Here is a 14826-nt window from a genome sequence, read left to right as displayed (position 1 = left end):
TTATCTCCAACCAGAGACACAGATTTAGAAATATATTTGACATAAAATTTTAAGTCAAAAATCAAAACATCAAAACTAGCTCCTGCTGTTATTTCCCAAGATAGACCATTGAACCAAAAGAGTTAATGAACTTGAGCTGTTCTTTTTATCTCCTTAGTTCTTGTTTATAAACCAACCTTGGCTGGTTGTTTTAAATAATTACTTTAACTATGCAACCCAGTAAACTTCCTTCTGAAACCTTTTTTGCCTGATCATTTATTGAAAAAATATTTAATGCATACCTACCATGAGCCAGGCATTGTGCAAAACACAAGGCTGAAGTGCAGATGGTCCTAGCCCACAGAAACAAGATAAGCAATTAGGGGAGTAGTTAATCATACCTGTGATCAATTCTGAAAATGTGGGCAGGGTGCAATGAGAGAGAGTGCCTGAGATCTGACCTGGTGGCGGTCCAAGGAGGATTTGTCTGAGACTTGCCAGGAATGGAGAATGGGGAGGGAGAACAGCACTCCAGGCCAAGGGGTCACAGTAGAGGAATGAGCAGGGTGTGCTGTGTTCCTGCAGAGAAGCACTGGACCAGATCGTGTATGCTCTGAGGCCACAGTAAAGATTCTATGCTTTAAGTTGAAGCAAAGCAACACAATAAGAAGGTTCAGTAGGGGGAATGTGAGTGAGGTTCCTGGTGAACTCTGACTCACACACTGCACACAGTTCAGATGCCACCTCCTCTGCAAAGCTATTTATAAGAGGGCCATGCTGGAGCGTCTGTCCTGTATCTGTGCACATGGCCCTCTTCATACTCCCCCAGGTCATAGGATTATGTGTTGGCACATCTCTGTCACCCTCCCTGGGCCCTGCACTTCCTTGTCAGATTCATGCTGCTTCCACTCTTACTGAGCCAACTCCATCTCTGTGTTGTCGTCCTCTTTCATGTCAGCAGCAGCATTTACATCATGATATCATTTTTGCATCTCCATCAAAACTGACCCTCTACGCCCAGCACACAGTGTATAGTAAATGCGTGCCAGTTCATTTAGATTATTGAATTGTTTATAATCCTGTAGTGTCATCTTTTTATATTCAAAGAAATGTCATCTGTTTATGGTCCCTCATTTATTTTCCTTGATCTTCTTTTTGATCCTTCTTGTCAGATGTTTTTTCTTGACAGATCCTTGGGCAGAATTCTCTTTTAAACCTTATAAATTGTCAATAGAAATATCCCCAGTATCTATTTATTTATGCAACAGATGTTTACTGGGCTGTAATACACTCAATACTGGGAACATGCAGCAATGAATAGCAGTCTCGTCAGGGAGCTTCATCCTGGTGTAGGGAAACAGAACTTAAACCACGGACTAAGGATCAGTTGTGGAGCAGTGCTATAAAAATACAGAGTAGCGTAAAGAGAGAGAGCCTTTCTTTCAGCATTTTGTTTTCTACCTTTGCTCATGGAATGTTTTGAGTTGTCTCAAATATGTTAAATTGTGTAGGGACCAGCACCTCTCTGAGAGCTGAATGGGTACAGCCACCAGCAGAACCTAAAGAGATTTGTGTTTTTGTTTGTTTGTTTTGTTTTGTTTTTAAAGAGAGGCATTGTTTAAATGACTGTATTAATAATTGTCCTTGTGTGGTAACCCATAGTAACATTTTTGCCCTGCTTTATTTGAAGGCTCTTGAGATCTGTCAGCAGAGAAACTTTGTAGAAGAGACAGTTTATCTTCTCAGTAAGTGTCTTTTACTAATTTTGGTTCCCATAAACTAAGAAATGGGGTGACAACGTGATATAAATTGTCCAAGAATAGACATAGATATTAGACCAAAGTAACACAAATGTTAAAACCTATTTTGTTCAAGAATTTAATACATAGAAAAAGAGACTTCACAATTCAATAGAGAAAGAAGAGTTATTTAATAAGTGCTGTTGGAATAACATTTTAATATTGTATAATAAACAAAATTGTATCAGTTTGCACCTAATAACATAAATTGTAGGTGGCATGACAGGTTTGTTCATTTTTTTAAAAAGTTATCAGCTTATATTACCATCATCTTGGTAGAAAATAAGAGGAACACTTTTTAGTACAATCAGTTGTCCCTGGTCCTCTGACTGCTGCCTCCACATATGTCACAGTTTTTATATCATGAATACCATGGCGAAGAACTTACTATCTTTTCACATTCCTCCAAAATGAACCACTTACATAAAGAAATGTAGATTCTTGCAGATTTCCGAAGGAAGCTCTGGTAGCATAAACATAGAGTTTGTATTAGGTGTTTCTTTAGTGTTTTCTCTCCAAGAAATACTCTAGTAGATTTTTGTTATATTGTCTTGGAAACAGTAGAGAAGTTATAAAGGGAGACTTAATCTCCCTTTAAGTCATACTTAAAAAATCTAACAGTACAAAAAATTAATCATTTTTAAAGACATAAACTGTGCGAATAATATTTGCAGGAAAAACAAAATGCAATAGAAGATATAACAAATGAGATTTCATTTATTTTCAGGCCAGCCGTTATCACTTGATAACAGCTGTCCAGAGTGAGAAGGATTCAAGATCCATTACTAGTTCCTGCTGCAGGCCAGGACCCAGGAGTAAGAGTGATAACCCACAGCCAGCCAGTTGCTTTCCCTCTTCTGAGTAAAGCTTTTCTACATGTACTATATTAAAAACTCATGGAAATTGTTAATAAATCACTAAATTGCTAATAGATCAATGAGCAAAGTATGTAAAGATAATTAACCAAATAGAAGTATAGTTGGTAAATACTTTCATTTCATGAGGGGTATTGAAAGGCTTTCCCCTCAACTTGAAGGAAGAAGAAAATGAGGTTGAGTTAGCAATTGGCACAAAGTATATCAGAAGAGCAAATGAGAAGCTACTTAAAAAACCAGAATGACTCAAAGGCTTTTAAAAGTCTTATCTGTATCCGGGTGTGAAGGCATCCAAAGGAAATCATAGGACTGTCAGTATCTGACAGACCTGGGTTTGGATTCTAGGTCTGCCATTTAGGTGCTGATCTTGCCAAGTTACTGACTCTTCTGTAAAATCGAACATACCTCATAGTAGAACATACCTCATAAGATTCTAGAGTTGATTAAGTGATGTAATTCACATGAAGCACTCAAATGAGTACTCAGCACACATTAAACATCCAGTAAATAGGAGGTATTTATTTTACTGTGTTATAGAAGTATATGCTAATGTCATGTTAGAAATATGTTTTTGTCTTAGCTTGCAAACTGTGTAAACAAATCGATATGCTATTTCTTTTTAAAAAGTTAATAAAAATACCCTAAATGTTTGATTAAAGTGTCATAAATGAAGTTTCCCCACATCTTTGCTAGGCCGAATGGGTAATAGCCGAAGTGCTCTGAAGATGATCATGGAGGAATTAAATGATGTTGATAAAGCAATTGAATTTGCCAAGGAGCAAGATGATGGAGAGCTCTGGGAAGATCTGATTTTGTATTCCATCGACAAACCACGTAAGCAGAAAAGCCATCTGTGGTCATAACTTTTCTCTCTCAATACAGTCAGTTTTGTCTAGAGAAAGAATTATCTCAAAACACATCAGAGTTAAAAATATGGCAAAGTATCTATAATAAAAATAGGCCAGGTACATTGTAACGATTTCCATCACGTTTGTGCAGAGAAACCTACAGCCCCTTCACTTTGTGTTATCTTAATGTGATGAAGAACAAGTAGTTAACCTGATAATGTGAACTGTGTCCCCATGAAGCATAGTTTTACCTACTGCACCCAAATTTAATAAATAAATAGTTTTGGTTTTCTTAGATATATGTGGGGACATTTATTTTGGAAATATATAGCCCATATACCAGTCTCTCTTTATGGAAACATAACTGTCACCAGATGTTGACCATATTTGGATGTTCACTGTAATAACAAACATTGTTTCACAACTCGGCATCAGGAGTTTATATTTGTTGGCACTCTGTTTCACCAGTTGCTTTGGTTTCCCATTTTGAAAAGAAACTAAAGCAGTCACCTAACAATAACGGAAGTCTTCTCTTAAAGATATGCAAATGATCCAGAAGCTAGCAGTAGTGATTTAAGATCTTCTCCCCCCCCCCGCCCTGTTCCCTTTTTCTTTATTTTTTGGTAGGAAGACTTATCTATTTCAAGATTTTCAAGTTTTAGAAACTGCTGTTATGATTGTCTTTTTAATAATAAGAGATACAAGAGGATAATATCATTTCAGTCAATTTCAGATTAAGGTAGTTACATGCACATATTCTAGTCTAGTAGACTAGTGTGATAAAATAGTTGTTTAGGGACCTTAAGGAAGGTAAAGTGGGTGTAATGGAACACACTGTGAGTTGAATTTGGCCTAGGTTTGAATTTGGACTTCTGACTTGCTAGCCGTGTGATCCTGGATGAATTAGTTAACCAACCCATTTCCTTTTGCTATAAAATGGGGATAAATAACATTCCTACCTTGCAGAATTGGTGAAAAGTGTTGTACATCGTTCTGAATAGCCTGTTGAAATCTCGCACCATCCTGTTCTATCCCATCCTGTTCATCCCTTTGTCTAGCATATCCATATTGTAAATGCTACCCACCCATCAGCCATCTAAGTTATCAAATCAACTGTTGTTGTATCACAGTGCTTGTATTTAAGTAACCTTTATTTTACTTAATAAGGGCCTAAAGCACAAAAGTAGTGGTGCAGGCAATTCAGATATACCAAAGAGAATCTGTAAGTGCTTCCTTTAAGTGAGATATAGTACAATAAAATATTTTGATAAAGACCACGTTTGTTTAACTTATTACAATATATTTTATGATCGTTCTGTTTTATTATTAGTCATTGTTAATTTCTTACTGTGCCTAGTTCATAAATTAAACTTTATCATAGGTATGTATGTACGTATAGGGAAAAACATCATGTGTGCATGTATTTGTGTGCATGTGTGTATATGGTTCTATACTATCTGCATTCTCAGGCGCTGGGGATCTTGGACTATAACTCCTGAAGATAGAGGGGCAGGGGGAATACTGTATTCTGAAGTAATCATTTATTCTCCAGCTGTTTTAAACTCTTCTCATTTAGCTTCTTTATGTCATGAGGAAAGTAAGGGAATATTAGTTCTTAAGAGTTTAGAAATTCAAATGACTTTAACATTTACTTTGAAGGAAATAATTTTTTCTTTGAGTTACTTTTGGCCTAAAATTGCACTTTGTTCATTGCTTATATGTTATGTGGTATTTTGTAGCATTTATTACTGGCCTGTTGAACAACATTGGCACACACGTTGACCCAATTCTATTGATTCACCGTATTAAGGAAGGAATGGAGATTCCCAATTTGAGAGATTCCTTGGTTAAAATTCTGCAAGACTACAATTTGCAAGTAAGTATGCTTTCTTGGACAAATGAGCATGATGAGTGAGTTGACTACTAGATAAAAATTTCTAGGGTTTATTTTGGACATCTATGTCAAAAAATTCAGTTTGGTAGTTACATTTTACAATTGACCTTTGAACGATGCAATGGTTCAAGCACCAAACCCTGCACAATTGGAAATCCATGTATTACTTTTGATTCCCCCAAAACGTAACTACAGTTATCCCTTAGTATCCATGGAAGATAGGTTCCAGGCTCTCCCACAGATACTAAAATTCATGGATGCTGAAGTCCTTTATGTAAAGTGGCATAGAATGTTGCATACATTCGGCCCTCTGTATCCATGAATTCACAACCAAAGATTGAAAATAATACTGTTTTCAGTCCAAGTTTGTGAATCTAAGATGCAAAACCCTGAGGATAAGTAGGGCCTACTGTATATATATTGAAAAAAATTCACATGTAAGTAGACCTGTGCATCTCAAACCTATGTTGTTCAAGGGTCAACTGTATTTAAACCCAGATATATGAAAAACTGTTCAGAGAAACTAGAAATACCACTCATTAAGGAAGCCATTCAATTTTTTAGCCATTTCCAAAATTTCTTTTCTTGATGAGCATGCATTTATGTGGTAAATGTAGCGTGGCATCGGAGAAGGTGTAGAAGTAGGCACAGTGCCAATTAGATCAGCCCATTTAAACCATTTTACATAGAATGAGTGTTGTATTCTTTTGGAGAAATGAAAAAAAAATGTTTTTCAAACAGTTCGATAATTTCTTTGAAGCCACTCAATAACCCATTGCCTGAAACATATTAAAATACAGGATTTCATTTAATCTTTTGTCTGTTTTCTAGACTAATACAACTTTTATCTTTTAAGAGTTCAGAATTTGTGATAAGAGCGATAGAATCCATTTTCACATAATGTGCTAATTACAAAGCATCCTAATCTTTTCTTTACAAGGAATCTAACAATTAGTATTTTTCTGGATGCTTGTAGCTTCCATAGAACTCAAAACTCAAGTACATTTATTTAACAAAGGAGATTTTGTTATAATGTGGATGAAATTGCTTTCCTGGAAACATGAAGATTTTTCAGATAGAGCCAGAAGATAAAGGTTGTGGGGTGAGAAGTGGTTCCCAGGGTGAATAAGGAGAGGAGCATGGTGATGAGGACCTGTAGTCACTGTGAAGGGTACAGAGTGAGGGCTGCCTGCTAAGCTCGGAGTGGTGGCCTCGGATAAGAAGCATGGTGAAAAAGACAAAATTGAGAAAGATGGAAGGAAGAAGAGATGTGAGAGATAACCAAGGAGTAACAGTGCTGGAGGGACAAGGGCTTGTGGCTAGGGACTGGGATACCGTTACATTATAATTTCTGAAGGAGTCTTTGTGAACATGTTCCAAAGGTGGAGTGTGGGTAACGGTCTTTGGAGTGGAATTCGTGTAAAAACTGAAGGCACAATGAGGCATCCAAAGGAGCACTAAGGAGGAGGTGGGGCAGGGGCAGGACCGGGGTGTACCAGGCTTCACATTCTCAGTGACCTGGGAGCTTAGCCTCGCAACCCGCAGGTGACTCTGGCATTACTGGGTGACACAACTTCAAAGGAGAAGAGGTTTCCTGGAGGTAGGATGTGAGAAAACAAGGAGCCTTCACTCAGGAGAGTTTGTGGGAAATCTGGCATGGGAGAGAAATGGGTATCTGGTTAAAGCAAAGAGGTAGAGGGCCTATTCTGCAAAAAGCTTCAAGATATACAAGTATTTATTTACAGTGGAATTTGGAAGTTTCCAGTTGACCCAGGGGAAAGTGATGAGAGGGAAAAGAGAAAGGCAAAGAAGGAAAGAGTAACATAGGAATGGGTGACTAGACAAGGGGAGGTGACACGAAGAGCTTGCATCTGTGCAGTGCCCAAGGGATGCAGAAAAGCAATCCAGGCAGGGAATACTTCACTAATTCTGAGGCTTCGGATTGAACTTTAGGGAAAGTAGTCTCATTGTCAAACCTTATGTGAGTGAGCTTGATAATGGCTTGTACTTCCCTGGCTCTTAGCACCCCCTGGTTATGCCAGGATGTGCTCGAAATTTCAAGTTCAAGTTTGTCGAGAAGTCATTTAGTTGTCTCTGAACAATTCTACCCCAAGGAAAGTGATGAAATAATTATCCCTTCTGTCCTCCAGCTGTAGTGCATAAAGCCCAGCCTCTAAATTTAAAAAATGTGCCTCACTTATTAATAGATCCCTTTTACTAGGTTCTTAATTCAGAGAACTATGCTCATAGACACCATAGCTCATCCCTTTTTATGAATAAATGTGCATAGTTCTGAGCCAGGAATAAAAACAAAATTATTAGGTTCAAAATGAATTCCATATAAACAATATCCACTAAAACAGCTGCTAAATCAATATTTTATCATCTTATGTTTTAAAATGTATTGAGAGTTTTTCCTTAAGATTCTTCTGGGATGAAGTGGGAGGAACCCACAGGGAAGGTGGCAGAGCCTGTGGGAACCTTTGCACCTGGAGTCTCCACTGGAGCTCAGAGGTCTTGCTGGAGGATGCAGAGAAGATGCTCTGCTGGAGCAGGGTGTTCACAGAATTTCAGGAGGATACTTCCTACTTAAATATGTAAAAAGAGTTTATAATTTTTTTTCTATGGAAAAGGCTACTGTTTTTTAGTAATGACCATTTATTTTCTTTCTCCAGGCAACCTATTAGGGATCACTGTAAAAATAACTTAAATCTATGTATAGAACATTTTGAGGTTTCCAGAAAGGTTTCACATACATGTTTTTGTTTGATTTTTGTCTCATTTGTTTCTCAAAACTATAGTTGATTTTCACATGTTTGAACAGCGTAAAAATTTGTCAATCCTGTTAATCCTGAAAATTGGGGGGAAATATTTAGGGTTCATGAATCCATAAGACTCTGGAACATACTGTATATAGGGGGAGCAGGCAAGGCAGTAAGGTGAAATGACCCTGGGGGAACCATTCAGTAAACATAGGGAGTCATGGTCAGATGTTAAAGAAAGGCTGTCATGGGGCTGCACAGCACCTTTTCTTTTTTTCTTTTTCCTTTTTTTTTTCTTTTGCTAATATGTACTGGGAATCTCAAAGGGTCAGATTTACGGTAGAGTATTTAGCGTTTTAAAACTTATTTGCCCACTGAAATGCTCTGAGAGATCATTCATAGCAAAATTGCTAATTTGTAAAAGAGGGTAAGAGAAAGTCGTGGGGAAAAAATTGTAAATGAACATCTCTTCTGGTTTTAAAAGTTCATGTTATCTAAAATGCAACAACTTTCTTCAGTTGAAGAAAGACAGATATATGTGACATCATTCAAGTTAAGGAAATAGTTTAATCAACCACACTGTTAATGTTTAAGTTTTTAAAATTTATTTTAACTTATTGTTTTTATACCTTGTCACAATGTTATTATAACTGTTCAACAAATTTTAAAAGCTTCATGAATTCAGTAAGATAAAAGGAGCCCTTACCATACTTCATATAGAGTCATTTCATGAACCTGCCTTCATAGAGTGAATGCAAATACATAGTATTAACTTAATATTTTAGTGTAAACCATTCATAATACTTATTTTGGAATCTGTAATAAAGTAACTTAGATTGTTAGGTGCAATTTTTTTAGTAACATGATTATAAACACTTATTTAAATATTTGAGAGACTGTTGTGTCAGATACTGCATGGGGTACCAACAGGGCCTCCATATTACTATCTCAGAGACCTGGAGGTGAGTGGGGTGCAGCCCTTTGCTCCCGTGACTCATAATTTGAATTAATATTTCTAGGAGAAGTAAAAAGTTTTAACGCTTCCTTTTTATTAAACTTCATACACAGACATGCATGTAGGTAGTTTAACTTTAGACATTTCCGTGTCTAGCAAAATTATTTTCACCTGTTTACATTTGCTATAATTCCTATATTTCTTTATCATTTCCCATATCTTCCTACTTATAAATCCAGAGACAAATGAATTAAGAGGAAATAGTGACATCTTTTTTACTTGTCTTTTTGGGCCCACATGGGTTTCTTATTGATTCACAGTATATAAGCTCTAGACTTCTCCTAAAATGAAGTTTTTAAATTTATAAATCCCTGAAATAAATTTTTAAGATAACATAGACTTTTTTTTTTCAGATTATTTGAGGTTGGCCTCATCACAGCTTTTAGGTGACTTACCTGGCCTACAACAACCAGCTAGAGTTTCTTTAATCAGTTTGGTACATGCATACTTTGTACTATTGTAAATTTAAATATGGTTGTATTTATATATATTTTTTTATCTCTAACTTGAGATCTTAGAGACTTTCTATCTTTTCCTTTTTCTTTTTCTGTAATTCATCATCTTTGATAATAATCCTAATAAAAAGTAAAGCTTTTTCAAGTTGAATTCAAATCCCATAGCACTGTTGCCTAAATGATAGATGAGATGTTAAGTAAAATGTTTTCCCAGTCTAGCTCTGGTATCGTATTGAGGACTTATAAAACCAGGTAACTATCTGTCATTTACAGTTCTAATGATAAGCACTGCAGTATGAATAAGGCAATGTCAGCAAAAAGTTCACTATTCAAAGAATCTTTTAAAATAAAAATTTTAGAAATAGCAGTTTTTATGGCATTTTTCCCATAACATCTGTTTCTAATGAATCATAATAACTTCACTGATGTACAGTTCTTTTATTACTCTATAAAATATGCATGAGTCTGATGTTTTGCCTTTGGTTTGGATTACATCAATGATGATGAACTGCAGAAAAATAAGAAAGCAAATAGAAAGAATCTAGAATCTCATGTTGGTTTTCAGCAGCTATCTTATACTTTCTTAATTAAATTTATGGTAGAACAAAGTATGTTTGTAACAAATTGCTTATAGAAGCTACAACTGATTGTCTTAAATGATGAAGAGGAAAGAAGAAAGGTTAATAAAACAGAATTTAGAAAAACTTAGAACTATGGAGGGAAACATTATAGTATCAAGAAAATAAGAGTAGTGGAGAAGGATGTGGAAAGAAGTTGGACCATTGATTTGAATAACCTTGAAAAAATAAGGGACAGTCCCATAAGGAAAATGAATGTTTGAAAGATAATATGGTACCTGGCAAGCAATGCCTACAAATATATTTTAAGATGAAAACTGATGCCATTATGAAGTTGAGGAAAGAAAAGGTCAGACAGTGGTTTACTTGCCTCAGTGAAATTCTAATACGAGCTACAGATTACAAAGCAAAAATTAATAATTGTGTTTCATTTACCAGTTGGAGACGTAGATGACACAATGGTGTTTCAAACTGATTTTAATTTCTGAAAGTGATATCAAAGACTATCTAACACAGAATAAAATAGGAAACCAAAATAAAACAGGAGGGAACAGGCAGGAAATATTTTGCTGGATAGAAAATGGCTTGATTTTTGAAAAGGCAGTTGGCATCATTTGTCAAATAGACTACCTTGTGGGAAGAGGGGTGATATGATCCTTAAAACTTCTTATAAGCTTAACTTTTATAGCATGCAAATATTCTGAAGACATCTCAAAATGTACTGAGAAAGAGATATGGGGAAACAGCATAATTAAAAAAAAAAAAAGTCCGCGTAAACTAAATTTTTAACACCTAAAGTAAATAAAGAGTAAAAGTTTATTTGATCAAATGTCAAGGTCAGTGATAAAGACTAAGATTTTAAGAATTCAAGTATAATAGATTTAAAAGGGAGTAAATATAGATGTAATCTGTGTTGATATTTGCTTTGCTTAACATAGTCAACAGTATATAAACTAGACATTTATTTTTCTAAACTAGAGTAGGTTTAAATTTCTGGATAAGATGATAGACTAAAGTGAATACCCTCTTCCTATTAAAAAAAAATTAACTAGGATATTAAAAAATAAATTATTTTTAATTAATAGCCAGTCTTCAAAGAGATATGACCAGGTGCCAGGAAATACTGGGAGCAGCAAATCCGAAGTGGAAAGGGAATGTTGTTGCTGTAGCAGCCCTTAGAGTAGCAGATATAGTCACTAAATTAAGGACATCTTATACTTATGTGGGAGCAGGATAAATAGCTATTGGCCCACCTAAAATTAGGAACTAAAATCAATGCCATGTACATAGCCCGAGTCTCAAGCTATAAAAAAAAAATATGCCCTCTGGTTCTATAAAGTGACAAGGGAGCTTGCCACCTTCTTAGAGGTGCATGGGAGAGAGGAGATTGGGGAAGAATAGGGGTCATCCATAAGAACATAGGATCAGGGTACATACTACTGTGGTTGTGAACACTCTTAAAGAACAATTGAAATCCCTTGAGACTTCAAAATGAGCAAACGTGAAGCCTCTCAGAATGATATTCCCTCGGCTAGGACACATAGGACTCTCCATTGATAGTGAGCTCACAATAGAAAGAATTGCAGACTATATCATGAAGGGTAGTCACGCGATACGATACACAAAAGAATGAAAATTGATACAATTTAATATTCCCAGGAACCAAAAATCAATCTCAAAGGTATTATTACTAAGCCTATTTAAAAGAAAGCCGTGAAAGAAAATAGAGACCATAATAAAAAATAGAGCAATGTAATAGAAAATAGAAATATTTGTAAAATAACCAAATAGAATTCTTTAAAATTGTGTGTATATTTATTCATTTAAACTATCAATTCAGTGGAGAAGATACATATTAGATTAAACACAGATGAATAGGAGAATTAAATAACTAGAAGATATATCTGATGAAATCATTTAGCATGCAGCACAGAGTAATTAAGAGAAAATATAAAAAAGATTGGTTAACAGAGATATGAATATTAGAATGAAAATGTCCTTACCAGAGTCCCAGAGGAAAGAATCAAAGGACTAAATAAAATAGGAAAAGTTCTAACAAGATAGATCAATAAAAAGAAGAAAGAAAACAAATATCAGAAACAGACAAGGATAAATATAACTACAGATTCAGGCAAGATTTTAAAAGTAGATAAATGCTACAAACCGTTTTATATCAGTATATTTGAAAACTTTTCCTAGGAAAATATAAATTACTAAAATTTACTTGAGCAAATCGAATAGACCTACAGCCTTTAAGTAAATCAAACCGGTCAAAACAGCAACAATAAACGCATCATTGAATGAAGTTGTCATTCAGATAACTTCAGAGGTAAGTTTTATCAAGTTTTAAATACAGGCAATTCCTATTCTACATAAACTCTTCTAGAGAACATAATGGAAAAGCTGCCTAATTTTTCATGGGATGCTAAATCTAATGTTACCAGTATCCCCTGAGGGTAATATGAGACAATTACAGCCCTATGTCATTTTTTTAAAACAAATGCAAAAATCCTACATAAATCATTAGCAAATTGAATCTGACCATTTATTTAATTATTAAAAGTAGATACATATTCTAAATGTTATCGGTTCTCTCCAAAGTAATCATCTGTTCAGTAAAATTCTAATCAAAACCCAGAAGACTTTTTTATGGTCCTAAATTATATGTAAAAAGTAAAAGGCTAAGATTATGCAAGAAGAATAGAAGGGTATATTTATCAGATAGCAACGCTTAGTATGTGGCAGTGTAAAATGGCATAACCACTTTGGAAAACTGAGTTATCTTAAAAATTAAACATACAACTACTTCATGCCCTAGCAGTTTCACTCCTAGCCATTTACCAAAGTGAAAAGCAGATCCACAAAAAGATCTATGCAGGAATGTACTTGGCAGCTTTATCCTTAATAGCCCTACACTGGAAACAGCCTAAACATTCATCAACAGGAATATGTACCTCCAGATTGCTGCCTCTGGGGCACAAAGTAATTGCTGCATCTCCAGGGTTCATGTCCACATTCCAGGCAGGAAGATGTGGGAAGCAACAGGTTTTTTCTTAATGAGGCTTTGCTTTTTCATATGGGAAGGGGATGCCTTCCCAGGTTCCATATTTATCTCATTGACCAAATTTATGTTACATGAGCCCCAGGCAGCTGCATATTTTAGTTGGACGTACACTAAGGATAGTTGAATTTGTGTTTGTAAGGAAAGGGCAGGGAAGGTAGAGTGCAAGAAAGTGTCAGCTGTATCTATAATACTTGCTTTTCTGGAATAAACATCTCAAGCATATGGCAAAGTTCTAACAGATATGTTCAATCTAGGTGGTGGGTACTTGAGTATATTTTATTATAGCCTTCATATTTGAAATATCTAATATTTTAAAAAGAAAAAAAGCACAAAGTAATGAAATAATAGTACTCAAAATGCGAGTATCAGTGATTCGATGTCATTCTAATCATTAAAAACCTGGGTGACAGAAGAGAATATATATATTGTGCCCTAAGTGTGTAAATAACATTAGGTTTGCAAGGATAGAAGATAGGTAGAAGGCGAGACTTCACAGCTGGGAGGTTAGGCTGGGCAAGATGACCTCAGAAGATGGACGTACTTGGAAATCAAGAATGTAAAGTTCAGGAAGGGGTAAAAAAAAATAAAAATAAAATAAAAATAAACACCGTAAGCCAACTGCTATTATATCTGACTTTCAGCCATCTGTGTCTTAGTAAAGGCTTTCGTGGGAAATACTAACTCTGGCTTTTGAGAGTACCAGAGAGCTAGAAGAGGACAGAAGTCCAAGAGAGGACTTAACCCAGAGTTCGGGTGTCCAGGTTCTTGTCTTATGCCATGAGAAAGAATTCAAGGGCAAGATGAACATCAAGCAGGAAAGAGCAAGGATTATTAAAGTGAAAGTACACACTTAAGAGCGAAGTGCAGGTGAACTCAGGGTGAGTCGTGCTGGAGATGTCTGGGCTTTTGTTTTCCTTTGGGGCAGGGCCCAGAGATGTGGTACTGATGAGACTTTGTCCTCTTCTCCCAGTAGGCAGGAAGCTCGGTTTCCTGTTCTTATTTGGTGTTTCTGGAACTGTCATGGTGTCAGGTGCATGGTGGGAGCCGTAGTATTTGCAGTGCATATGACATAGTAATTTATTATTACCCGAAGGTAGCATCTAAGCTGGGAAAGGCTGGTTCTGGCTTATCTCTGCTTGCCAGAGCTAAAACTGGGAGAAGAGGGCTTGCAGAACAAAGGACAAAGGAAAAATTCTGGAATTTTATCCTAGAGGGGAGGGAGGGTCCAAAGGCTGTCTATCCTGTCTCCTGGTTTTTTGGCAGGTCTCTCCCTGCAGGAACTAAAATAAGGAGAGGGCTGAACAAAGGACAAAGGATAAATTTTTTGGAGCCTTATCCTGGAGGAGAGGGGACATCCCTAGGCTATGTATCCTGCCTCAAAATCAGTGTCAACAAAAGCACATTTTTTGTGAGTTAGCGATGTGGTTGCTACTGGGAATCCATAGTCAACACAATGCCCAGTCATAAGTCTGATATTGAAAACAATACCAATATAATACTACATTATTCTTGTACAGTCTTTCACCACTTCTGATTGCCTTTGGATTACTCCAGATG

General features: G+C 36.0%; 1 protein-coding gene across 2 annotated transcripts in view; it reads left to right on the top strand.

Annotated features, from left to right (window-relative positions):
• VPS41 (VPS41 subunit of HOPS complex) overlaps window positions 1–14826 on the top strand; it is a 166757-nt gene that overhangs the window by 143466 nt on the left and 8465 nt on the right. For both annotated transcript variants that reach the window (XM_016128120.2, XM_016128121.2), the window contains exons 23-25: window positions 1670–1724; window positions 3347–3487; window positions 5241–5377. In XM_016128120.2, coding sequence (XP_015983606.2) covers window positions 1670–1724; window positions 3347–3487; window positions 5241–5377 — 333 coding nt within the window. The remainder of the gene's footprint in view (window positions 1–1669; window positions 1725–3346; window positions 3488–5240; window positions 5378–14826) is intronic.

Source organism: Rousettus aegyptiacus, unplaced genomic scaffold (genome assembly GCF_014176215.1).
Source record: "Rousettus aegyptiacus isolate mRouAeg1 unplaced genomic scaffold, mRouAeg1.p scaffold_m13_p_13, whole genome shotgun sequence".
NCBI classification, from domain to species: Eukaryota; Metazoa; Chordata; class Mammalia; order Chiroptera; family Pteropodidae; genus Rousettus; species Rousettus aegyptiacus.
The sequence above is the reverse complement of the archived record's forward strand: the minus strand, read 5'-3'. Positions and strand labels throughout refer to the sequence as shown.